General features: G+C 59.2%; 1 protein-coding gene across 1 annotated transcript in view; it reads left to right on the plus strand.

The window, feature by feature from the left end:
- AJAP1 (adherens junctions associated protein 1) overlaps window positions 1-25122 on the plus strand; it is a 104881-nt gene that overhangs the window by 47176 nt on the left and 32583 nt on the right. The window contains exon 2 of the mRNA XM_069477272.1: window positions 2615-3408. Coding sequence (XP_069333373.1) covers window positions 2615-3408 — 794 coding nt within the window. The remainder of the gene's footprint in view (window positions 1-2614; window positions 3409-25122) is intronic.

A 25122-nucleotide genomic window follows, 5' to 3' on the forward strand; every position in this document is an offset into this window, starting at 1 on the left:
GGTGGGGCCTGGTGGGGCCTGCTAGGATCTGGTGGGGCCTGGTGGTACCCATTGGGGCCTGCTGGGATCTGGTAGGGACTGGTGGGGCTTAGCAAGGCTTGGGGGTACCTGGTTGTACCTGGTGGGGCCTGCTAGGGCCTTCTGGGATCTGATGGGGCCTGGTGGTGCTTGGTGGGGCCTGGTGGTGCTTGGTGGTACCTGCTGGGATCTGGTAGGGACCTGTGGGGCTTAGCAAGGCTTGGTGGTACCTGGTGGGGCCTGCTGGGATCTGGTTGTACCTGGGGGGCCCTGGTGGTACCTGGTTGTACCTCGTGGGGCCTGGTGGGGCCTGCTGGGATCTGGTTGTACCTGGGGGGCCCTGGTGGTACCTGGCTGTACCTGGTGGGACCTACTGGGGCCTGCTGGGGCCTGCTGTCTGGCGAGGCCCTGCACCTGCTCAGAGAAGCATCTCCTCCCCCTGGGCCAGCCTTCTGCCCAGATGTGCAGGCCGTGGGGGAAGCAGAGGCCCTAATCCGGTTCCCACCGCACTGGCCACCTGTGGCTGTGGAGGCGTGCCCTGAGTGTGCGTGGGGAGCTTCACACTGACCTACTTTCCTCCACGTGGGGACGGCGGCCCTGGCCCTGGCTACTTGTGCGGAGAAACTGCACACCGGCAGAAATGCCGCGGAAGCATTAGCTTGATGAGCAGTTCCTAATTTCTGCAGCGAAGCATTTTCATTCTGATTAAGAACTGGGCCCTTTTTATTTGTGGATTGGTCCTTTTTGTTAATTAGTGCTCATTAGCAAGAGTTTCTCTCAGTGTCCTGACGACCCCAGGGACCAACTTGTTCCCAAGTTTCGGTGAGAGTCGGCCCGAGTTTCAGGGCTAAAGGAGGAGGGGTGTGTAGGCAGGATGCACACGTGGACCCACTGGCACACTGACACGCGTGGACACGCAGCTGTACTCACTGACACGCACGTGGGCATGCTCCCCACCCGTGCACCCGTGCACTCCCACACTCTCCTGTGCACCCAGGGCACACGGGCACACCGGCGCCTGCTCACAGACGGCCTCTCACGCTCATGGCACACTCACAGGTGCGTCTTCACACCCCGCACACTGACACGCTCACATACCGACACATGGTGCACTCACACCTGCACACTCACTGGCACACACGCACACGCTGACTCACACATACTCAGACGGACACACCCCTGCTGTCACACACACCAACACACATACTTGCACACTTGTGCAGCCCCTATGCACACAGAGGCACATGCTTGGGCCCTCTCGTGTGCACACTCACAGTGACACACACGCACTGATTCATTCCTTTTTGAAGTCACGCGATGCCTCATAAAGAAAAACCACCCCACTTGCTTTCCAGGCCTGGTTCGAGCAGCTTGTCAGGCTGGTGGCTTAGTGCTCGGAACACCCTCCCCCACCCACCCGCGACACTCATTAAAGTTTTTGGATTCATTTTAACTTTCAGACGCGAGGTTGGTGATGAGAAGTGACTTTGAATGACACCGATAATCAGTCCTCAATTATCTGAGCTGGGGGAAGAGGGAACGTGAGCCCGCAGCCTCCAGGCCCTTCCACGTGGCTCCCGCTGTGCTCTGGGTTCTCACGTGACAGTCAAGTGTCCCCTGGTCCGGATTCAGCTCCGGGCCCAGTGACAGCGCCTCCCCGTGGGACTGGGATGGCTTCGTCTCCCCTGCAGCCCCGCCCCCTCGTCTCCCCTGCAGCCCCGCCCCCTTGCCGGGTTCTGCCGGGTTTGCTCCCCCACCCTCCCGGGAGGCGGATGAGAGGGCTTCAGAGGCACCTGCCGGGAGGATGAATGGGAGAGCGGAAACGTCACCAGAGCAAACACTTGCGCGTCAGTAAACTTCCAGCTTATCCAGAGTGGATCTCGTTTCCCCGTGAGGTCTGGGGAGGCCAGAAACAAGCAGTTTTCCCATGTGCAGCATTTAAAGGGACTCTCCTGCTTTCAGACACGCACGTTCCGCCCGCTGTGCGGGGAGAGGGAAGCCGGTGGCGTCTGCACCGTGAGCGTGCGCGGCAGGTGTGGGTGCTCAGGAGGTGCCCACGGGCGTGTCCCCGGTGTCGTCTGACAGGTTGGGTCGCACTGAGAGTCTGAGGCCTCTGTGCCTCCCGGGCCGCAGGAGCGTGGACAGGGGGACAGCGCCTGGCCCTGGGGTCCGAGGTGGGCTGGGTCCCGTCCTGCTGTTGTTCCCCCTTGAGTCCTCCTGGGCCTCCTTTGTGTTATGGACAAGGACCGGGGGGACACGCTGGTCTTCTGAAGTTGTCCTGTCCAGGCTGACCCTGGGGGTTGGGAGACTCAGTCCGTGTCCCGTGGGACGGGCCGCTGGGTCACCAGCTGGCTCTGGACGCAGCCTGTTCCTGGGCCCTGGGTGCCAGGAGCCCGCCCCCCGCACACATGCCGCTGGCACCGAGATGCTGCCGGGGAAGCCGCACGTGAGTCAGCCCGCGAAGGCAGCGGGTGGGGTGTTCGGTTTCCCTTTTGCAGTCGGCGTGAGCTCTGTGCACGGTGTCCTCGTGGGGGGTGGAGACATGGCCTGGGCCCAGCGCCCGCCTCGCTCTGACCGTCTTCTCTCCTCCCCGCAGCTCCATGTCCACCCCCTGGCCGGGCTGCTCCCTCGGAAGCCATGCTTGGATACTGATAGCCATGTTCCAGCTCGCCGTGGATTTCCCCCCCTGTGAGGCCCTGGGCCCGGGCCCCGAGTTCCGGCTCCTGCCGCGCCCGTCGCCCCGGCCGCCCCGGTTGTGGAGTTTTAAAAGTGGACAGCCAGCGCGGGTCCCGGCCCCCCTGTGGAGCCCCCGGCCACCCCGCCTGGAGCGGATTCACGGGCAAATGCAGACTCCCCGGGCCAAGCGGGCCAACAGGCCCAGGGACCAGGTGGCCGCGCTCCTGCCCAAAGGGGGGCTCTCCAAGCCCCCAGCTGCAGCCAGATCCAGCCCCTCCCTCGCCGCCCCCTCCTCGTCCTCGCCCCCCGTGGCTGGCGGGGCCATGGAACAGCAGGCCCTGCTGAGGAGGGGGCGGAGGCACCTGCAGGGGGACGGTCTCGGCAGCTTTGACTTCAGAGGCGGCCGGCCCACCACGGAGGCCGAGTTCATCGCCTGGGGGCCCACGGGGGACGAGGAGGGCCTGGAGTCCAACACGTTTCCGGGCATTTATGGCCCCACCACGGTCTCCATCTTACAAACGCGGAAGACAACTGTGGCCACCACCACCACTACCACCACGGCCACCCCCACGACGCTGCAGACTAAGGGGTTCACCGAGTCCCTGGACCCCCGGAAAAGGATCCCGGTCGGGGTTAGCACAACAGAGCCTTCCACCAGTCCCAGCAGCGATGGGCAAGGCCTCAAGCCCCCGCGGATCCTCGGGGAGACCTCAGGTACGGCCCCCTCTTCTCTGCTTGGGGTCTGCTTGGGGTTGTGGGCTGGGGCCTGGCCGGGGGGCGCCGAGATGTTCCAGGGGTGATGCTGCCTATGGAACCTTGGTGCGAGACGGGGTGTATGTGTGCGTGAACTTGCACATGCGTGTGTACCGTGTACTGGCAAGCACAGGTTGTGCCCCAGAGTGGGGGAGAGCGTCCCTTAGTGTCCACCGTGCCTCTGATGGGGACCCCACCAGACACAGAGCCACGTCTACCAGAGCTGTAAACTGAGTAAGATGTGGGCATGTCCCATGGTGGAGATGAGGGGCCACGGGCAGTCACCAAAACCCTCAGGGGCGTGGGCCCTATGGGGGATACCTGCCTGCTTGGCCTTGGTTCAGGATTAGGAATGGCCTTAAAAGCAGGAAAGACCGAGGCCGGGTAACAGGAGGAACTTCCAGTGGTGTTAACTGAAGCATCGTACACAATGACTCAGGCGGCAGAGTTTTCTTCCCTGGGGCCGGGTTAGGACATGTTTGGAGGCTAGAGAGTCTTCTGCCCCTGCATTCTAGCTGCGTGTGGAGAGCAACAGCTCTTTGGCTTTGAAATATCTCCTTCCGTGTAGTTTTGTTTTTCTTTTTCCCCCTGTACCTTGTCCTCCAGTTGCTTCAAAAGGAGTAGCCCTTAGAGATCTTCCAGGCCAGAGCTTGTCCCTGGGCTGGTCGCCTGCACTGGGGTGGCCCAGGCGTCGTCGTAGGCCTGGTGGGAGAGCCCAGAGCCCCAGACCCGGCCGTTCTCACCCACCTCCGGCGTCCTCTGCCTCTGTGAGCAGGCCATGGCCTGACCCCAGGGTGACGCGGCAGTTCACGACTCTGAGCTGTGCGTGCACATCCTCGACAAACAGAGATCTTTGCTAATTTTGTAAAACAGGAAGCCAAGGCCAGACATCCGCACAAAAGGCGGGCACGCCGCCGCCTCCTCCCGCCTGCTCTTCCACCCCCTCGAGGGTGTGGGCTCCACGGGCCCCACATGGCCTCTTGGGCTAAAGACCTCTGCTCTTCAGAGGTCACCTGCAGCACGGTTGGCGCAGTGTCCCCGGCCCTTTGCGTCCTCGCCGTGGGTCGTCTCACCTTGGGCAGGCAGGCAGAGCTCAGCGGTTGGACAGCTATTCGTGGTCGGCGGCTTTTGTCCTTCACGGGATAGCTGCTGACCTACTTCCTTCCTTCACCTGGATGAGAGAACCTGCAGTTTTTATTCTGAGCTCCTCTTCCCTCGAGAGCAGCGTGTCTATGAAAGCACAACCGAGCTTCATGCCGGTGCCCGGCAGGGGGCTGGGAGCCTGGGAGCACCCTGGGGAATGTTCTAGAGGCCCTGCCTAGGTGGCCTCCCCTGCAGCCTGCATTGGGAATCTGCAGACCCTCCGGCCACGGTTCATCATCCCGTGCAGGCCCCTGCGAGCAGCTTACAAAGTGTTGTTTTTACCTCGGTAAACTCACAGGCCGTCGTGTCATCCTCTCACTTAACTGCCACCTCCTCTGCGTACGTCAGTGACGCGACAGACACGGACGAGGAAACAAGTTCCCATTTATTCCAAATTACATTTGTTATTACTAAAGTTAAACGCTGGGACAGCATGGTAAGGCTTAGCAAATGAATTCACAGTACATTGCACGCCGCTAATCCAACTCGACAGATGCTTATCTTGGAAAAGATTTATGGTTCTTCATAATATAATCTGGTGCTAGATTAATTTGTTTGGCAAAACAAATTTAAAAGGAGAAAAATATGTATGTTTGCTTCTAATGCAAAGAAGTTAATTCTTGAAAGTGACGCTGGTCTGCAGAGGAGGGGAGGTGGCAGTTCACAGTGGTCCTCGCGGGGGCTGGACAGCAGCCCTCAGCCTCCAGGCCAGGCCAGGGGAAGAGAAGAGATGCGAGATTACTCTACTCACGGGGTCCCTCATGGCCCAGCTGGTACTAACTACAGAAGTGAATGACCCAAGCAGCAGCAATTCAAGTTAGACTCTGGGAAGAACTGGCTACTGATGCAGGAGGTGAGCGATTGCTCAGGCTGCTGAGGACAGCCTGTATATCCCCTTATCTGGAGCTCCTTCCTAGGTGGAGGTCTTGGGTGGGGCAGAAAAACTGAGCTGGATGGAAAAGGTGGAGGGCAGAGGGCTGGATTCCCCCGAATCCCTTTGTCTCAGCCATCATCAGATATAACCTGGTCCCCAGCTCTCTGTGCAGTGTGGCCACAGCTCACACTTCTCAGACATGTAAGGCAGCGAGAGTGTCTCAGGGATCCCAGAGCTGCAGTCTAGGAAGCCATGCACTGCTGCAGTGTGGGAAGCCATGCACTGCTGCAGTGTGGGAAGCCATGCACTGCTGCAGTCTGGGAAGCCATGCACTGCTGCAGTCTGGGAAGCCATGCACTGCTGTAGTCTGGGAAGCCATGCACTGCTGCAGTCTGGAAAGCCATGCATTGCTGCAGTCTGGGAAGCCATGCACTGCTGCAGTCTGGGAAGCCATGCATTTTTGCAGTCAGCAGCACCTGCGTCAAGGCTGAGGATGCGGCAGAGAATCTGGGCTCTGCTGCATGTCTCTGTGTGACCCTGAGAAAGGTCTCTTGGTTCCCTTTGCTTCACCAGCAACATTCAAGCTCAGAACTATTTCTCCCAAACAGTTGCTGTGAGGATTCAGTGGATCAACATGGAGGATAAAATAAGGTGCCTGGTGCCTAAGAATCCTCCATACACATCAGTTGTTTTTATACCCAGCAAGAGTGGCTCTGGAAAGAGCGGGAAGTGTCAAAGGCAGAACAGGCCGCCGAGGACTTGGGAGTCTCTTCAACTCAGACACACTTGGCTTTGCCCACTCACTGCTGGGGCCACCCCAGAATTTGGAACTGGAGATTTAGAAAGTGATACAAAGCATTCATTAAATCAGTTGTGCTGTCCAAAGAGGGATCTTTGGAATCATATTTTGGGATGTGTGAAATTTATTTTTGCTTCTGTAGAGAAATGTTTAGAAGGGACATGTTACATTTTCCTGTTTGTCCGTAGTACAGATATTGATGGACACAGAAAGGACAGGTGTCTGGTGATTTGGGGCACTCTCAGATTTCTCTGGAACTAACGTTACATGGAGTAGCTGCTGGAAGGGTCAAAGGGGCCTCTCTCAGGAATCACCCTGCAGGGGAGGTAGCTGGGAAATCTCCCAGAGTTGTAGGGTGGTGGTTCAGAGTCCCACTGCCTGCCTTCACATTCCCGGCTCTGGCTCGTGATAGCCATGTGAACCTGGCCAACTTGCTTGTCGTCTCTGTGCCTCAGTGGGAATGGTAGAGTTCACCGTCTCCTAATGTTGTACAAAGTAAATGAGACAGTGTGTGTGCAGTACTCAGTGCCCAGCACGTAGTAGTTTCTCAGTATGTGCTCGCTGCTGTTAATGTAAGGATTGTGATGATGATGATGAGGGTGATGATGATGGTGATGATGATGATGATGATGTGATGCTGATGATGGGAAATTTGGTGATGGTGATGATTGTGATGGTGATGATGGTGATGATGATGATGGATGGTGATGATGATGATGGTGATGATGGTGATGATGGTGGAGACAGTGATGATGGTGATGATGATGGTGATGTGATGATGATGATGGGAAATTTGGTGATGGTGATGATTGTGATGGTGATGATGGTGATGATGATGATGGATGGTGATGATGATGATGGTGATGATGGTGATGATGGTGGAGACAGTGATGATGGTGATGATGATGGTGATGTGATGATGATGGTGATGTGATGATGATGGTGATGGTGGTGATGATGGTGATGATGGTGGAGATGGTGATGATGATGGTGGTGATGGTGATGATGGTGATGTGATGATGGTGATGGTGGTGATGATGGTGGAGATAGTGATGATGATGGTGGTGATGGTGGTGATGGTGATGATGGTGAATTTGATGGTGAGAGTGACCATGACCATGGTGAAGTTGATGACAATAATGATGGCTAACATTGTGCTACTTTGCTGCCACCGGCTTTGCTGCTACATTGAGGGGTCATTTGGTGGGGTCATTTGACGAGGTCCTGAGACTCGTCCCTGGCCTTTTGCTCTGTGCGGAGGTGTAGATGGCACTAGCCAGGGACTGCTCGGGGTGGAAAATCACCTGGCGCAGGTTCACAGAGGCGCTGAGATCCAGCCCCACAGGCATGCTGGCAGAAGGTGACCGTCCGATGGGGCAGAAGTTCGCTTGAGGTCGGGAGGGGAGTGCTCCCTCCCGCGCGGCTCCGTCCTCCCGTGACAGCTCTCTTGCTGGTCAGGTTCTGAATCTGGAATCAGAGTCTCCTGGGAGCAAAACAAAAAGTCATTGAGCTTTTATCTTGAAACTCACAAAGCAAACGTGGGGAATTGAAGCCGAAGCCGACTGAGTCAGGTCACCGACCATGCCCACTGTGGGATGCCTGGGCGCGGGGGCCGGGGCTGCAGTTGGTGCGCGGTGAGGGGTTCCCGAACCGCACGTTCTTAGACCCTGCCTGCGGCACCGGCCCTGCGGCTCCGGCCTGTCAGAGGAAGCTGGCACTTTCCCAGCTGTGCATACAGCAGCCAGGAGGGGCCCCAAAGCCCGGTAGGTCCCCACCACCATTCAGGGTTTGTTCCCGTTCAGCCAGTCACGTGTCTGTGACATCCAGCACCTCAAGGATGAGATCGCTCAGATGTCATCCAAGTCCTGCCTGGAAATTTTTACATTGGGATTCACTCATGCATTTCCAAGGATGATTTCCAAGTTGCTTTGTCCTTGTCACCAGTGGGGAGGGGGAAGGGAGGCCTTCAGCGTCCTTTAGGTATGTCCCTCTGTAGGCACAAGGGACAAGCTGGTGTCATTTTCTCTGCAACACGATGGTCAGCTGACCTCAGCAGCCGAGCAGGCCGGCCAGCCTCAGAGGCAAGTCTCACAAGGATGAAATATTTTCTAAATACCAGAATCGGAGTGGAAGGGAACGAGAAGCAGATGTAACCGGAGAGACGTGCTCCTTTCCCTTCTGTTTAAAGCCGCGGTGGCAGTTTAAATGCTGAGCCCCTTTTAATTAAGTTGCTGGGTGTTTGCTGCTAGGGAAGTGGATGTGTCCTTAATTTAAAGATATTTGAAGCAAATGACTTCAAAAGTTTTGAGTGGCTTAATTGGGATGGAAACATCAAAGAGCAAGTGAGTGTCTGGTGCTCCGGGAAACGTCCTAAACTCTGTAGACGGCCAGGCCGGGGTTTGGGGTCTTAATTGGGACTTCTGAGTGGAGGAGGCACAGAACATCCTGGAGCTGTGGTTTTCGGTGGTGACCTGCGCCAGGCTGTGCTGCAGCTCTCCGGGCCGTGCACCCTTGAGATCACCCCCCTGCTTTTGCTGAGCACAGTTGTGTTCACACCGAATGGGGAAATGAGCTCTGACTCACTGAAGTCTGGCTGGCGAGGACTGTATCGCAGGCCTCCTCGGACCTGCCTCTCCCGGGCTCTGTTGGGTGCATCTCTCGCCTCCCTGCTCCCCCAGGGCCCCATTCCTCCCCTAAGAGCTCATTAGGGATGGGGAAGGTTCTTTAATTCCTACAGGACCTCGTGCCGATCCTAAGGCACTTCCTACCTGGGAGCTGCTGAGCTCACCCTCCCCGGCTGTCTTCCCTCCAGGCCCCGGAGAGCTGCCTCCCTCGCAGGCCTGTGTGGAGTTGGCAGCAGGGGAGGCCTCAGTGGACACCCCAGACCTTTAAGGGGACAGGTGGGGTCACTGACTCTCCACGTGCCAGGGAGTTGCACAAAACACGCCGCTGTAGAATCTGTCTTTGCTGACAGCGTGTATTTCACTACATACGGCATCGATTACAGCCTTGTGTGGCGTGCGACGGATTGAATTTATCATTTTCATCCACTCACAGGAGAACGATTCTAGCATTGAGATTAAATACTAGACAAAACACCATTTTTAGAATTTTTAGTTGACAGTGTTAAGAGGACCCGTTTTAGGATTTCTGGCTTCTTGATCAATTCGTCAGTGAACCATCACGTCTGCACTTAGTTTGTACCAAACGTCATACCTGGCGGGGGAGGGGCGAGGAGCTGGAATGCCTGGCCCCTCCCCCTCTTTTCAAGGAGTTTAAAAATCTGTTTGGGAAAGCCAGACAGATAAGGACACATCCTTGCACAGGAGAGAAATGACAGGTAAGGACAGTAGAGGAAATGTCACCAAGACAGCTTCAGCAGTCGCCCAATTATTATTCTGGCCACATAGATTGGGGGTGGGGGTGCAGGTGGGCAGGGCCAGGCCAGGTTCTTGGCTGAGTCCTGACAGATGGGGGGCGGCAGCCCAACTTCGGGGGAGGCATGGGTGGGTGGGACGCCGCAGGCCTGGGCTGTGGGGGAGCCAGGCCGGGTGGCAGTCCCCCCAGGCTCGGCCCCCCGCCGCTGGAGCAGATGTTGGGTGAGACTCTGCAAGCCATTGCCTCCAGCTCTGAATTGCCCTAAGAGTGGGTGAGACCCCGTGTTCCTTCTGCCAACAGCTGGGACAGTGGCCTTAGAGACTCCTCCCCGCCTTGTCAGTGGAGAGGGAAGAAGGCTCCCTGGTCAGGGAGGGCCAGGCAGGACCTCAGTGGTGTGTGCACAGGAGGGCTCTGGGGCCACACGGGCAGGTGGCTGTGGGCTGGATTTTAGAGTCGCCACTTGGGGTGACGAGTCTTCCTTTCTCTGGGTTGAACCCTCTCCCCGCGCCCTGCCCAGGAGTGGCCTGTGTCACGGTGCTTAGCTTGACAGGGTCCCAAGTGCGTGCTCCTTGCAGAAGCAGCGTCACCCTCGTCTTTGGAGCAGGCAAGTTCCGAGTGACACTTGAGGGCTTCCCAGCTGGTCGCTGGCGCCCAGTCCCGGAGACGCAGCCAGACTGCGGGGCAGACGATGCGGATGGACGTGAGGACGCAGCTCCGGGTCCGGCTTTTGCTGTGGGTCAGAAAATCTCGAGCACCCGCCTAGCAGTCTGTTGCAAGGGCGTGATGATCGGCAGGGATGGAGGAATACAGCTCCCCTTTCCAGAAGTTTCCGTCAGCAGCGAGGAAGCCAAGCGTGTTGCTGGAGCGGAGGCTCAGACCCTCCCTCCTGGGACTGGTGGGCGGACGTGTCGGATGGAGCTGCTACCTGTGGGTGGGCCCTGCCCTGGCCGGGATCGGACGCGGCCTTGGCTGCCACTCGCCCGCCAGGTCCTTAGCTCTGAGTGAAATTGGCAAGTTGGGAGTCTGTGAAATTGGGAATTGATTTCTCTCTCGAGGCCATTCTGAGACTCGACCGTGTCAGCCCAGGAGGGAAACCAGCACCACCGGGACCACTCCGGCAACACGGGTGGAGCCAGACGGCCCGTGGGACACACGTGAATGCACCTGGCCTGCGGCCGTGCTGGGGAAACTGAGTGCGCGTGCGATGGGAGACGCTACTTGTTTTCTGTCGCCTTCTGTCGCCTTTGCTATCCGCGCCGGAGTCAGCTGGGATGCGGGGCCGCCCGCTCGGCGCTATTCTGTCCACGGTGTGACCTTTCCCTGCCCTGGGAGGCCTTGGCGCTCACGGTGGCAGCCGTCAGACCTTCCCCAGGACGGCACCAGCCAACCCAGGATGCGCCAGGTCTGCGTCCCCCCAGGCGTGGCTTGTGTGAGCGCCACCCCGGGGTGTGAGGGTGGGGCTGGAGAGGGGGGTGGAGCAGCCAGACCCCACGTCCCGCTTCCCTGCGAGGGGACAGGCTTGCCTTCCTGACTCCCCTGCACAGCTCAGCTCCCTTTACGGAGCCGGAACCGCACTTCCCAGTTTGCAGAGCAGGTGCTGGGCTGCTTGTTCTCAGCACCGCCTGGGAGAGGGGGACCCTGCCGGCCAGTGGCGGCTGACGGAGCCGCAGAGATTGCGCAGGCGCCTGTCGTCAAGGACTCGGGAGACGTTTAACAAGGCCTGAGGCCACAGTCTCGGGTTCCTGTGTTAGCTCAGCAGGGTTGAGGACCGGCCGGTGCCCTAAGGCCACCATGGGGAAACAGACCCAGCGAGGCTTGGCCACGTGGGCTGCCACTTAATGGGGATTGAGCTTCCATGGGGTGGGCGCCACGTGGGGCAGAGCCAGGAGCCAGGGGAGGCCTCATGTTGCCCAGATCTCCTGAAGGTCCCTGCCCCACCGTCCCCCTGGCCATGTCCCAGAGATTAGTTCTTCCCATGAGCACTTTAGCCTCTGGGCCTCCCCTGGCCTTTGGTCATCTTTGGGGACATTTATCCCCAAGGGGAGAGATGTTTACCCTCCATCCCCCAGGCGGAGAGGCAGCTGTCGGCTCTGGCAGCTGGGGGGAAGCGGGGAGAGAGGGGAGGGGTCTGGATCCCTCAGGAGCATCCTGGGGGCTGTCCGTTGGCTGGTCCTGTGCTCTTGCCTCGCTGAAGTGCTGCCTCAGTTCTACTCTCTGCCCTTGAAACCCCCATCTGTGGGACCCCCAGGTGGCCTGTCTCCCTCTCCTGGCAGTTCCGATGACTCCTCTTGTATTGCAAGAAATGCTCAGATGTCCGGGCTGCCCGCCCACCCCCTCGCTAATACCAGTAATAGCAAGTGTCACCTGCCTGCTTGGCGCCTTCCAGGGGTGACCACCCAGCCCGGGAACTCCTCAGGGGCAGCAAGAACCTCCCACCCCCAGATCCTGCACCTGCCGTGCCCCTGGCTCCTGGCACTGTGCCCGGCCCACAGACAGATCCACACCCATTTTCTGAACAGTTTTTTTTTTTTTTTTAAATGCAACTGTGGGCTTAGAGATGGCCGCAGGGAACGGGTTCCTAAGCGCTGAAATGCCATGCGAATCTTTAGATCTTTAGGTGACAGAAAGAGGAAATGAAAAGGAGAGCCAGGCTGATAATGTTCTGCACTTTCGCAAGTCCCGACACCCAGACTGCGTGTGCTGTTCTCCCACGAGCATCCTCCGCTCTCTACACAAAGCAGGGCTGGGCTGCCCAGTGCCCACTGCCCGCTCTGGACTTCCCACGCTCGTGTCCAGGGCGAGCAAAGTAGCTGCCCGCCACCCTGCAGGCTCAAGGGAGCGGGGAGTGCCAGCGGCAGCCAGCTCAGCCAGCGCCTGGGCAGAGTGCCGACCGAGGCCCGGGGCAGGGACCCTGACCCAGACGAGGAGATGTCTTCTGTGGGTAGTGTCCTGGGAAGCCGGAGCAGTAAGGGACCCCCTGCCCAGCAGGCAGGAGAGAGGGCAGCCACCTCCTCCGTGAAGCTGGGCCAACACCAGTTTCATTGGGAAAGTTGGGGATAGCAGGCTGGGTGGGGTGAGGGGTGAGGGGTGAGGCCCGGGGGCCTCTCAGATGCTCGGTGGAGAAGCCCTGCTGTGCTTCCATGCCTCATGGGCGCCCTGTGTCGCTCGCTGGACGGGGCTGTGTCTGTCCTATTCACGGTCCCCTTGTGCCTGGCCAAGGCTAGCCGGTGGCAGATGACCATGAAGGCCATGTTTAATGAGCAGGTGCTCTCCCGTTGGGCACCTGCCACCCTTCACAATGGGCATGAGGCTTGGAAAGAGCTTGGGGAGTTCAGGGCCCCCCCGTGTGTTAGTGGCTGACCCTGGCTCAGATCCAGGCCACCAGGCCATCTTCAGGGGCAGGTTCCCCACCGAGCAGGCCCTGGGGTGTCCTTCCAATGGGAGCCTCACTTTAAAGCTTTTACGTTAGAACCAAATGCCTGGGAAGGGCCCTGGTAGACAAAGGTAGACAGGTTTGCTAACACAGGACTCCTGGAGCAAACACGGTGGGAACACACTCTATATCCTGCTGGGGGTTTAGCATGCATCTTATTAGCGGGGACTTGGCAGTGTTTCTCAAACTCATTTGACCACAGAACTCTGAGTGTGTGAAATCTACCAGGATGGTGTTCCAGTGCTGACTCTTTGGGAAGCACCTTTTCAGTGGCTCTTTGGTCCCAGGCAGCCTTTGAAGGTGGACCTCCCTGTCATGAGCTTAGCCAGCACTGATGGGGCATCAGGACTTCACGGGACTCAGTTAGAGCAGGGTTGAAAAATGATGGCCTCTGGGCCCTCCACTTGCTTTTGTAAATAAAGTTTTATTGGAACACAGCCATGCTGATTCGTTTACATGGTGCCTGTAGCTTTGTGTAAATTCATTTACGCATCAGTGGGAGAGTTGGGTAGTTGCAATACAAACCATATGACCTACAAAGACTAAAACGCTCTCTAGCCTTTGCAGAAAAGGTTTGCTGTTCCCTGGAGTAGAGTCATGCACTAAAGCCACCCCCCAGTTAGAAAGGGGGAGGCTCTGGGCTTGTCTACAGCACCTGTACTCGCCTTTGTGCAGGAGCTTGATGGGGGCAGGTGGGGAGTGGAAGAAAGCCAGGGTCCAGGGCAGAGAGGGGCTGTGGCAGGGGTTGTCTGTCAAGCCCTAGTCCGTGCAGAGGGGACAGCTGTGCCTGTGTGGCCGAGTGTTCTGAGTGCAGGGAGTCAGCTGTAACTTGGCATAGTCCCAAGTTAATACGGCTGAGCTGGGCTTCCTGCTTCCCACCTGTCCTTCCCCAAATGGTGACCCTGAGCTTGGCCGTGGCAATAATTCCAGGAGCATGACGACAAACTCTCCTGCCTTCATGGCGCTTCCAGGCTAGGGCAGAGACTGGCGTCAGGGCAGCGTTGCACAAGCCTTTGGGACAGGGAAGCTGGGACAAGTCTGGGACAGATGTGTGTGGGACTGAGGCCCGCGATGGGGTGGGCGGTGGCCGAGGAAGAGAAAAGACCACAGACGGTGGGGAGGGAGGCCCAGGACATGCCAAGAAGCCCAGGTGGTCCTGCCACAGCCTTGTGTCCCAGGGAGAAACCCAGACCTCGCTGGCCCCGGTCATGGGGCAGAGCCGCTCACTGTGGCAGCTACGGCTCCTCCCTCGGGCTGCGGGCTTGCTGAGCTGCCGGAACCCAGGCCTCCTGTGTTGGTCTGCTGAGGCCACATGACAAGCACCCAGGCTGGGCCAGACAGTCAACATTTGTCTTCTCATGGTCCTGGAGGTCCAAAGGCCAAGACCAAGGTGTCAGCGGGGCTGGTTCTCCTGAGCCCTCTCCCCGGCTTGCAGGCGGCGTCTCCACCCTGTGTCCTCACGTGGTCGTCCCTCCTGGGTCTGTGTCCTGATCCCCTCTTCTTACGAGGTCGTGAGTTGGGTTGGATTATGGCCACTCGTATGACTTCATGTACACCCAATTACCTCCTTAAAGGCCCTGTCTCCAAAGCCATTCGCGTCAGGGGTCAGGGCTTCGACATATACATTTTGGGGTGCCTGGGGGTGGGGGGACACATTCAGTCCATAACAGCCCCCCACCTCCAGGGGCCGCAGGCCACCAGGGAGAGCAGCATCCCATTGTGGCCTGCAGTCTTGCGGGGTGGGGGAGGAAATGGAGCCCCCCATTGTGACAGAGAGGTGGGCGCGGGCAGGCCCTGCTCCTGGGAAGCCTTGAGGAGTGACGTGCTTGTGCAGCTTGTGCTGAGGGCACCGCACGGGGGCCGTGCTGGAGCCTCGCGGTGGCCGGGATTTGTGTGCCCTCGATATTCCAGCACTGTCCTACGTGCAGGGGGACAACCCTTTACTGAAGGCAGGGGGAAGGGGCAGGGAGTCTCCACTCACAGAAAGTGGGTTTAGAGCCTCGTAAACACCCTGCGCCCTCAGCGAGGGTGAGGGTTGCCCCTGGGAATTGGCTTAAAATGCGCATTCCTGGTCCCTGCTCTCCAGAAATCCTGATTCAGGCGGGGCCTGGGGATGGGCATTCGGAAACCTGTCCACAGCAAGCACGTGGTCTCCTAGGAGGCAGGGAGACGGCGCGAGAGCCGGAGCCTGCGCCGCAGGGCCAGGGGCTGAGCCACGCCGGGTCTGCCCCGTCTGGGAGGCAGGACAGGAAGCGGGCAAGGAAGAGTTTGCAGAGGCAAAGGTGTGACCGCAGCCGAAGCTCAGGCTGGCTTGCTCCTCGGGGATGTGGAGCCCCTGCCTGAGAGGCCCGGGGAGCCCACCCTGTGCGGGCCACCCCTCTGCAAGAACCGCCGTGGCAGCTGGGTGCAGTTGCTTCGCGTTTGCATCACATCTGTTCCGCCGTGAGTCATCGGCTCGGAGCTGGGCGCGCACGGCTGTCAGCAGGCCAGGTGGCCTCCCCAGGCTCAGGCGGTGGATCGTGAGACAGAGCGCCAGGCACCCCATGCAGCCCCGTGGGCAGCGTGTCCTCGGCCGCGGCAGGAGAGGCGGGGGGAGAGCCTCGGAACTCAGGAGGGTGCGGGCTCTGGTCCTGCTTCATCCCCTATGGATCCCAGAGCGCGTTGCAGGCCCTGGTCTCAGCGGCCCCCAGGTTCCAGCTCCCACCGCCCTGTTTGCCTGTGTCCCTCCCCTTTGCCTGAAAGTGAGCTCGGCCTTCCCTCAACGGTATTTCCGTACAGCCGGGGACCAGGGGTCCTCTGGCCACGCGGCCCTGCCCTCACCTGAAGCACGTGGTCGCTTGTGTCCTCGAGCTGAGCGTCTGTCTCTGCAGCCACGTTCTCATCCCCGGGCAGCAGGGAGGCTGTGCACGTGGACACACGTCCCCGTGGCTGACAGGTGCCTGGCAGGTGCCAAGCAGCCCCAGGATGCCCACCTGCTGGCGTTCTCGCTACTGTGGGATGCCCGCCTGGAGTGTGAGTGGGGTCATGACCTGCCCCCAACCCACAGGACGCGCCAGAGCTGACGGAGCAGTCCTGTGTTTCCCTGAGTTGTTTAAGACCCTGTCCTGCTGGCCCTGAGGGGCCACGTGGCAGGAGCCACAGGCCTCGAGACGCTAGGGTGGCCTCCGCAGAAGCTGAGCTCCCAGTCCCCCCGCCAGGAGGAGGTGGATTCTTCCAGCACCTGGGATGAGCTTGGAAGCGGAACCTTCCCCAGCCGAGCTTCTGCGTGAGTGCACAGCCGGCCACGGAGGCACCCGCAGCCTCAGAACAGTGGGGCCCCGTCCCACGCACACCTCGTGGGACCCTGAGCAGAGGACCCCCCCCAGGCCACAGCCACACTCCGGACCCTCAGAAACGGCGATCACACACAGGCCCTGTGTGAGGCCGCTAGGTGATTTGTTACGTGGTGTAGGAAACTGATACGCCCTAAACCTGGTGGGGGTTGCGTGAGTGAATGAACAGACACGGGTAAACACGGACAAACACGGGCAAACACGGGCAAATGGAAGCCCGCGTGATGGGCCCAGGTGTGGCCGTCCTTAGCTGACCGATGACGCTGCTGCCTTTGCCAGCTTGGGGAGGAGCAGCAGGCCCTTCTGGCCCATGGAGTGGCTTTCTCTGAACTCCCTCGGGCTCACCGCGTGGCCCGTGACCCTGTAGTCAGAGTATGAGGGTGCGCTCACACGCCACGGCTGCACACCCGCCAGGGTGGGGGAAATGTCGTCCCAGTGACACCCCCTCCCAGCATCTGCCTGATTCCGAGTAGAGGTGTGAGCAGCCGCCACAGCCTGTTCTTGCTGTCACCGTGGGACCTGGTCTGTCAGTGGGGTGGGCTGTGGGTGTGGGGACAGCCCCTCCATAATCCTGCAGGGTGCTCGGCGGAAAGGCACGGGGCAGGACAGACCTTTGGGCTCGGTCTGCACTGAAAAGGCCATTTTACATGTTGCCAGAAACTTCTGTTTTGGGCTGGAGACGGCTGGGCCTCAGCTTCTGAGGCGATAGCTGTGTTTGCTGCGTCTGGTGGCCAAGCGTCCCCTTCACCGTGGGCCTGGGACCCCGTCTGCCCCGACCACCCTGTCACGGGCTCTCTGTCATCGAGCCACATTGGAGCCAGCATCTTGTCGCCCTCTACACGTGGGCTCTCGGAGTGTCCACCAGCCCTTGTCCCCAGCATGGATGCCACGTCCGTCTCCCCTTTAGCCCTCGGGCTTGACAGGGCCTGCAGACCCTGAGGACGCTGCTCCTTCCAGCCTGGGCTAGCTCGGAGCTGATTCTTCCGATACATCCTGGGGAAAAAAGTCATTGAGATGAATTATACATCAACACCAAGAGACGGATCATTAATTAATAAACTCAGCCATCTCCACTTCCCACTCCGTGAATGGCAGCTACGGTGAATGAATAAGCAGGCCAGCCACGCGGCCCAGGCTGTGAACGGGTTCTCCCCTTTCTGGTGGCAGGGTGAGGGTCAGAGCACCTGTGCACGTCCCCACCCCACAGTAACCCGGGGCCGGGAGGGCTAGCAGGTGACTGCGGACTCAGCTTGGGGCCCAGAGCCTCCACCTGCCGGCTCCTATGCCTGGGCCCTTTCTGACGAGCTGTGTTCTTTCTGCTCCTGGGCTCCGAGCTGTGCCGACGGGATGACCTGCTCGAGCTGCCGGGGTCCGACTTGCTGCCGGTCAATCATGGAGGCACGTTGGCTGCACAGTCTGAAGGACAGAAGTCCAAGATCGAGGTGTGGGCAAGGCTGGCTCCTGAGGCTGGATCTGGGGTCTGCTCCAGGTTTCTCCAGCCTTTGGTGACCTCAGGTGGCCCTTGGGCTTGTGGACGCTGTCTTCTCCCTGTGTTTTTGCATCTGTGTATGTCTGTGTCCAGAATTCCCCCTATGAGGACACTCATCACATTGGACCAGGGCCCCCAGTGACCTCATTTTAACTTGATTGCCTCTGTAAACACCCTACTTACAAATGAGGTGCCATTCACGGACGGGGCTGGGGTAGAACTGGCACATCTTTTGGGGACACAAAGTTCAAAGCGTAAAACTATCTTTCTAGCTGGGTGCGGTGACTCTCGCCTGTAATCCCAACAATTTGGGAGGCTGAGGCAGGAGGACTTCTTGAGCCCAGGAGTTTGAAACCAGCCTGGGCAATATAGTGAGACTTCATCTCTATAAAACAGAAAAAAAACTAGTCATGCTTGGTGGTGCGCACCTGTAATCCCAGCTATTCGAGAGGCTGAAGCAGGGGGATTGCTTGAGCCCAGGAGTGGAAGGTTGCAGTGAGCTGTGATGATGCCACTGCACTCCAGCCTGGGTGACAGAGCCAGACCCTGTCAAAAAAATAAATAAATAGAAAATTACCCTCCCTTCATTCCATACCCCATTGCTAAGCAAAAATAGCTCTTCTCAGAGCTATAACCCCCACGTGGCCCCAGAAGAGCAAAACCTTGACACAAGAGTGTTTGGTAAGAGGCTTACAGAGGCCAGGGGCTCCACTAGGTGGGTCGGCAGATTCTACACCTCTGAGCACAGAAGTTTCCGGAAGTATTCCTTGACTGCAAGTGGATTATTTAACATCCTATTAGAGGAGATCAGAACAAACAAGCTTGCTGCTACATTTATAGCAGAGGTGTCTTGTAAACTTAGATTTGATTGTTAACTTTGGCTTTTGGGGAAAAATTAGCACAGGAGACACTGGGACAGAATTCCGGGCGGAGCAGCTCAGCACAGCTGTCCAGAAGCCGGGATTAATCCGCAGCCTGCGGCCTGGAGAAGCGGGCGTTGGAAAAGTGCCTACCTTCCTCTTGATCTCTCTCATTTTTACAAATTGTCAAGGAAAGCAAAAACACAAGCCGTTGCTTCTGCCCAACTTGTTGTTGGTGCCGATCGATTCTTGGGAGGCGTGCGGTGTCTTCTGCTAACCCGGGTGTTGGGAACCGCTGCGGGACTGCCCACTGTGCACCTGGCAAAGCCTCCCTCCACCCTGAGGCTGCCTTTCAGGCCCGAAGCCCGTGGAAAGGACACATGTTCCCCAGGAGGAAGACATCAGCCGTGCGTGTCCTTCAGAGCTGAGCCGTGCCTGCTTGACCAACGCAGTGGCAGGTCCCCATCCAGACTAGCATTTCTTGCACTTGTCCAGAGCAGCGTGGACCTGGGTACCCACAGGGACACAGAAAGAACAGATGCCCGGAGCAACACTCAGATCTGGCCATTCCTACGCCCGGTGCTCGAGATTTTGGATCCCCTGCCCAGCTGGATCAAACTTCGCCTGCAGCCTTCCTTTCTTCCTAATCTTGAAGTACACTGCTGCTCTCTTGGGTATCTCCTCTTAGTCTCACTTATGCACTTGGCTCTCGAACTTAGAAGGAGAGAGCAGATGCTTTTACCATGAGAACATTCATTGTTCTTTGGTTTTTTATTTTTTTTTGTTCTTTCAAGTAACTGAAGAGCTGACATTTGCTCAGACTCCTTCAAGATGTCATCGCTGGGCAGATCGCAGCCCTGTTCTTTGCATAAATAAGTGCCCCCAAAGAGTTAGGAAAGGCTTGGAGTGTCACACCTGACAGGCAGGCGGGCGGAGGGGCCCTGGGGCATTGGCGGCCTGCAAGGGAGGAACAGTCATGCCCGGTCAGCGTCACAGAAATAGCCTACGCAGGAGGGAGAGGCAGCTGCTTTCAGGGTCTGTGGCCCAGAAGCTTAGCTGGTGACATCTCGGGGTGCTGGCAGGGCCAGCTTCTTCCAAATGGAGTGCTCTGTGTGGGGAGCTCCAGAAGGGCCGTGGCCCAAGGCTCTCAGCCCACCTGAGGTGAGCACTGGAGATGCCCACGGCACCGTGGCTTTTGCCCTGCAGTTTCTGGAGAAAAATCAGAGCCAGACTCGGCTCCCGGAGTCTGTCCCCAGCCCTTGCTCCTGTCCTGCAGCTCAGGCCAGTCTGGGGGTGGGGGGGCTCTCAGCCAGCTCTCCCCATTCCTCGGAGATGCACCCGGGGGCACTGGCAGCTCTCTCCCCACGCTGCCATTCCCTGAGACACCCCCGTGCCCATGGCCAGGAGGCTCCCGCCCGACAAAGCCTGGCAGTCTTGGGGACAGCTCGGGAGGGCCAAGCCTGCCCCTCCCACGCGGGCGGCTGCAGGATGTGCTCCGGGAGAGTCTGCGTGGGGATGGCGAGGGGAAAGCAGTTCCTGAGGGCTCAGAGTGCAGGGCAAGGGCTCAGCCCGCCGTCCTGCTCACAGAGCCCATGATGCTGGGATGAGGCTGGTGGCCACCTCTGCCCTCTCTCCCCAGGGGAGCCTGAGAAGGGACTGATGGCAGTAGGAAGCCCCTTGGTTCTGAACGGGCTGTGCAGGTTCTGGAGACCCTCCTGAGACCTGTCACTGCTGGGTTGTGGGACCCCCCTGGGCAAAGTCACACCTGCGAGGGGACCATTGCAGGTAGGCGCCAGAGAGCTTTCCTCCACGTTTACCTGCCCTGCCGTCCTACTCCCCAGGCCTCCTCCCCTGCACAGCCCACAGCTGTCCCCTGAGTCCCAGGACCCAGGAAACGATTTGTGCCTTCACGTGGGCTCCCTGGAGAGGCCCCCAGATTGCGCTCTGCCTACTGGCTGTCACCGACGGCGTCCCCTGTGCGGCCGGTCAGAGAAGCTTAGCGGGAGCACAGGAGTGAGGGAGCGAGGGTGAGCCCCAGCCCTCCGGCAAGACCCGGTCCTGGGCCTCGGTGGCCTCCCCTGCACACCAGGCCCAGCTCGGCTCTCGAGACGGGGCCTTAGAACTCTCCGTAAGGTACGGTCTGCTCTGAAAACTGCAGCTGTCTTCCCCGACGTGCTCAGGAGATCCTTGGAGAACCTGCTTCTCTAATAGTCCTGCCTCTCCTGGGCTTCTAGCTGTGGCCTTTCTAGTCCAGAGTCCCCACACACCAACGAAAATAGGGTTTCTGGACTCCTCTCTGCCCAGGAGGGTATTTCAGAATCTGTTGGCACTGAGAAAAATTAAAAGGCTGTTAAAACATTCATTTGCACCTCAAGGATCTTTGTGGGATTTCCTGCTCCGCCCGTGAGGGCTGCCTCCTCCCCAGTGTCCCTTCCTCTCCTCGGGGTGGGGCTGGGGAGGCCCTGAGCCCCGCTGGGCTGGGCTGCTCTGGGCTGGGCTGGGCTGGGCTGGGGGTTCTCACTCCGTCAGTGCTCCCTGCAGACCTCCTGCGCGCCCTGAGAGCAGGGCGTCCTGGGCAACGGGGTCTGTGCCTGCCCAAGGCCGCGGCTGCCCGAGAGCCGCCATTTCCAAGTCCTGGGTCTAGAACCCAACAGAGGCAGGTCACACGAGGGGGAGGTAAGAGAATCCCACATGTTTGCTCGTGTCTCCGACCGTTCGTTTACTCAGCCGGCAGGGATGTGTCGTGTGCCCCGCACCGTGCTGGGAGCAGAACAGGCTCAGGCCCCGTCTGCAGGGAGCGCCTGGTGCAGGGGGGACGTCCCACTGCACTGCTGTCCTCCTGCCCCAGAGCCCCTTTGTCCCGTTCTGGAAGAACAGGGCGTGGAGAGTGGACCCCGCTCCCGCACGCAGGGAGCCCCCACCGGCCTGCCTCGGGGGACTCAGCGCGTCCTGCCCCGTCCCTGACACGAGCCAGGAGGCTCCACCCCTCTCTCCGTCCCCCGGGGCGCAGGGCCAGGGGAAGGCCACTGTGACTTGTGCTATTTCCCAGAGACCAGAGAAAATTCTGGCATTGTGATCGGCCCACACGCCGTCGTCTGTGTCACAGCCAGAAATAGAACGCAGAAGATTCTTGCTCTGATTTCTGTGCTCACAATTCTAGGGCGAGATGCCCTTATGAGACGCGGATCAAAGGGAAGGGCGGGAGCGGGCCGAGCCGCGCACGCGAGGGTGTGTGTCCAGAGCAGGGCCCTGGCTGCGGCGCCCATTAGCGGCTTTTATCAGCAGTCACGTACCGAGTATCGACGGCCCCGCCGGGGAAAGTGAGAGGCATTTGCAAAAGGCCCCTTCCATCAAGACAATTAAAATCCAGATCCAGACCTGCAAATGCCCTGAGCCTCGCGCACTTGATCTGGGGAGAGGAAGACACCTGCTCAGCCCCTGCGCCTTCCCGGATGAAAGCAGCACGTCGGCCGGATGGGGAGGGCGGCCTAACTCCTGCCCCACCAGCTGCGTCTGCCGCGAGCCTGGTTCTAAGAGCTGACTTGAATCAAGTCTGGGAAGGCATACGGGAGCCCTGTCCTGGGCAGCAGACATCCTAAGTCAGCAGAGGCAGAAGGGGAGGCCCAGAGAGGTTAAGCGACTTGCCGAGGCCACACAGCCTGACAGAGGCAGAGTCAGGATTCAAACCCAGGCTCCCAGGATGCTTTGTGACACACGGTACTCACTGGCCTTCTCGCCTTCCATCCTCTGAACAGCCCCTTGGGGAATATGGTAATTGTAAAGCTTATTTTACGCGTTGGGAAACAGAGACAAAGAGAGATGGAGTCTGGCCATGGTCTGTCCCTGAGTGGGTGTCGGGCCTCGTCACCGCAGGACCTCGGACCACACGGACTCGGGTGGGTGGCGCTGGGTGCAGTGCGTGCGCCGTCTCTGCGGCTTCTCGGCAGGAAGGAGAAGGGCCGCCCCAGCGGGAGCTGGTGACGGTGGCAGGGCCACTCCTCACCTCCGTCCGGGCAGAGTTTCTAAGGCCCAGGAAGCATCTTCTGCTTCCAAGGCCCCGGAGCGCGGCGTCTCCTCCTCCCGGGTCCTCAGGTGCCATGTGGCTGTCTGTCCACCGTCACAGATCGCAGTGTTTCTTCTCGACGTCCCCGTCCGCCGCCTGCTACCTGCTACCTGAGCCGCCGGGTGGAGCTCAGCTCGGCAGCATCCTCTCTTCCCCGGCCTCCCCATGGGCCGCCCTGCGTGGTTCACAAGGAGGGGCCCGGCGTGTTTGGTGACCCTTGGGGGTGACGGTTGAGCATTTACAGGGGATTCTCCCCTAGACCTGGACGACCACTGCGGTGGCCGTGGCAGCGGGAACACACCCTGACAAGGTCGTCTAACAAGGAAACAAGAAAGCATTTTGGGTTCAAAATCCGGCCTCAGCCTGTCCTTCCTTCCATGACACTCAGGGGCGATGGGGAGAGAAGTCCTTCCCGGCATCCCAGCCTCGAGAGCCTGGGAGGGAGAAGGGGTGCACGGTCCGTCGTCAGCCTTGGCCATGGCCGGTCACACGGAGGGGAGCGTGCTCAGAAGACAGGGTTGGCTCCCACGTCCCTCAAATCCCCAAACAGCTCCACCACTCGCTGTAGTGGCTGAGACTTCACCTCATTGGCCTCACTTTCCTCATCTGTGAAATGGGGGTAATAAAAGTGCCCACCTCCTAGGGTGGTTAGGACAAAAAGAGTTAATGTTTATGAAGTGCTCAGACGCGCCTGGCACACAGGGAGAGCTATAAAGGTGTCCCCGAGTATGTTTATAAACATAGTTTTCACACAGCTGTCACATCAGCTTTCCTAAATGATAGCTCTGACATTGCCTCTCCGCTGCTCAAGAATTATTAGTGGCTCCCCACTGCCCACCCACAAAAGTCCAACTCCGTTACCTGGGCTCCTGGCTGTGCTCACCTTTGCACGCGGCCTCCCAGGAGCCCCCTGGCCTGCTGCCTTGCGGCCAGCTCTCCTCGATCCCGGGGCCTTCCTCTGCCGGCCCGGCCCTCCCCTCGCCCCAGCCCCACCCGCTCTGCTGCAAAGGCAACAGCCTCAAACTCTTCCCCTCCCACAAATCTTCCTCAAATCCCCTGGCCAGAAGTAGTCTCTTCCTTCAGTGCTCCAGGTGTCTTCCTGGTTGTCCTTAGCTATTTAAATAACTGCAAAATGAGATTATAAGTGAGGCCCTGACTCCCCGATAAACCTGCAGGCTCCTTCGGGCCAGAGACGTGCTCTTGTGTCCTTTGCTTCCCTGCGTAGCACCGCCGAGCGATTTGCACATACAGGGAGTTCGGTATGTATTTATTAACTAAGGAAATGAAAAGAGAAACATGAAAAAATGACCCTCCCCCCACCCCCATCAGCCCCGGCGCCGCAGGAGCCCTGCAGGACCCTGCATGCTTGGACTGCGCAGCCGGGCGGGCCGGGGGGAGTAGGGGCTTCCGCCTGGGCCCGAGGCCGGGCGCTCAGATGCTGGTCTCTAGGGCCGGTTCCCGGCTGCAGACGGAGGCCTGTGAGGTCTTTCGTACCAGAGCCCTGCTTAACAGCCAGCCTGGGAAGAAGGCCGAGGTGACCCAGAGCAATTCCCCGAACATACAGAGCTGGCAGGAGTCCACTGGGCAAAAGGGGAATTATTGTTCATTTTTGCAGCATTCAGAGCAAAGTGGGATGGTCTGAGTTGGGCCTGTCCCTTCCCTGCCTGCAGTTAACTGTTGGGGTGGTTGGGTGGACACCCCGGGGCCAGGGCTCAGCTGGGAGGAGGCTGAGGCAGAGACGGTGGGGAGGCAGGGTGGACTCTGAGGCTGCCCCTTGGCCCTGCGGAGGACCCCGGGCCAGCCCTGCTCCCCCACCGCCGCCGTGCTCCCCCTTGCGTGGAAATGGTGCAGCCCTGAGTGCCTGATGGTGGGGGGGGGGGGCGTCATTTTCTGTCCACCGTGGTTCTCATCACACAAGATGGCTGTCAATTTCGACATTTCATGTGCAGCGTCAGGGTACAGTGCAACACAAGCTGAGCCAGGAGGACCCCAGAAGTGAGCGGTGTCATCATTTCCTTAGGGCTGTGGCTACTCAGGACGAGGGTGCCAGGGTCCCGGCTTCCTGAGCCCCAGTTTCATGGGTCTGGGCATAACTAGAGCAATGCCAGCTGCCTGGGTGTGCCCAGGGGCCACACAGGCCGGTCACACCCGAGGCAACGATGCACTCCCGGGCGGTGGTGCCCGCGGCTCAGGGAGGCTGCCTGGAGCTCGGCCGCACGAGGGCCGGGTAAACTTCACCGTGCGCAAGGGGCCTGCCTGGGAGACACGAGGGTCTCGCAGCCTTGATTTTTCCTGGTACTGGCT

This window comes from Eulemur rufifrons, chromosome 8 (genome assembly GCF_041146395.1).
Source record: "Eulemur rufifrons isolate Redbay chromosome 8, OSU_ERuf_1, whole genome shotgun sequence".
Lineage (NCBI taxonomy): Eukaryota > Metazoa > Chordata > Mammalia > Primates > Lemuridae > Eulemur > Eulemur rufifrons.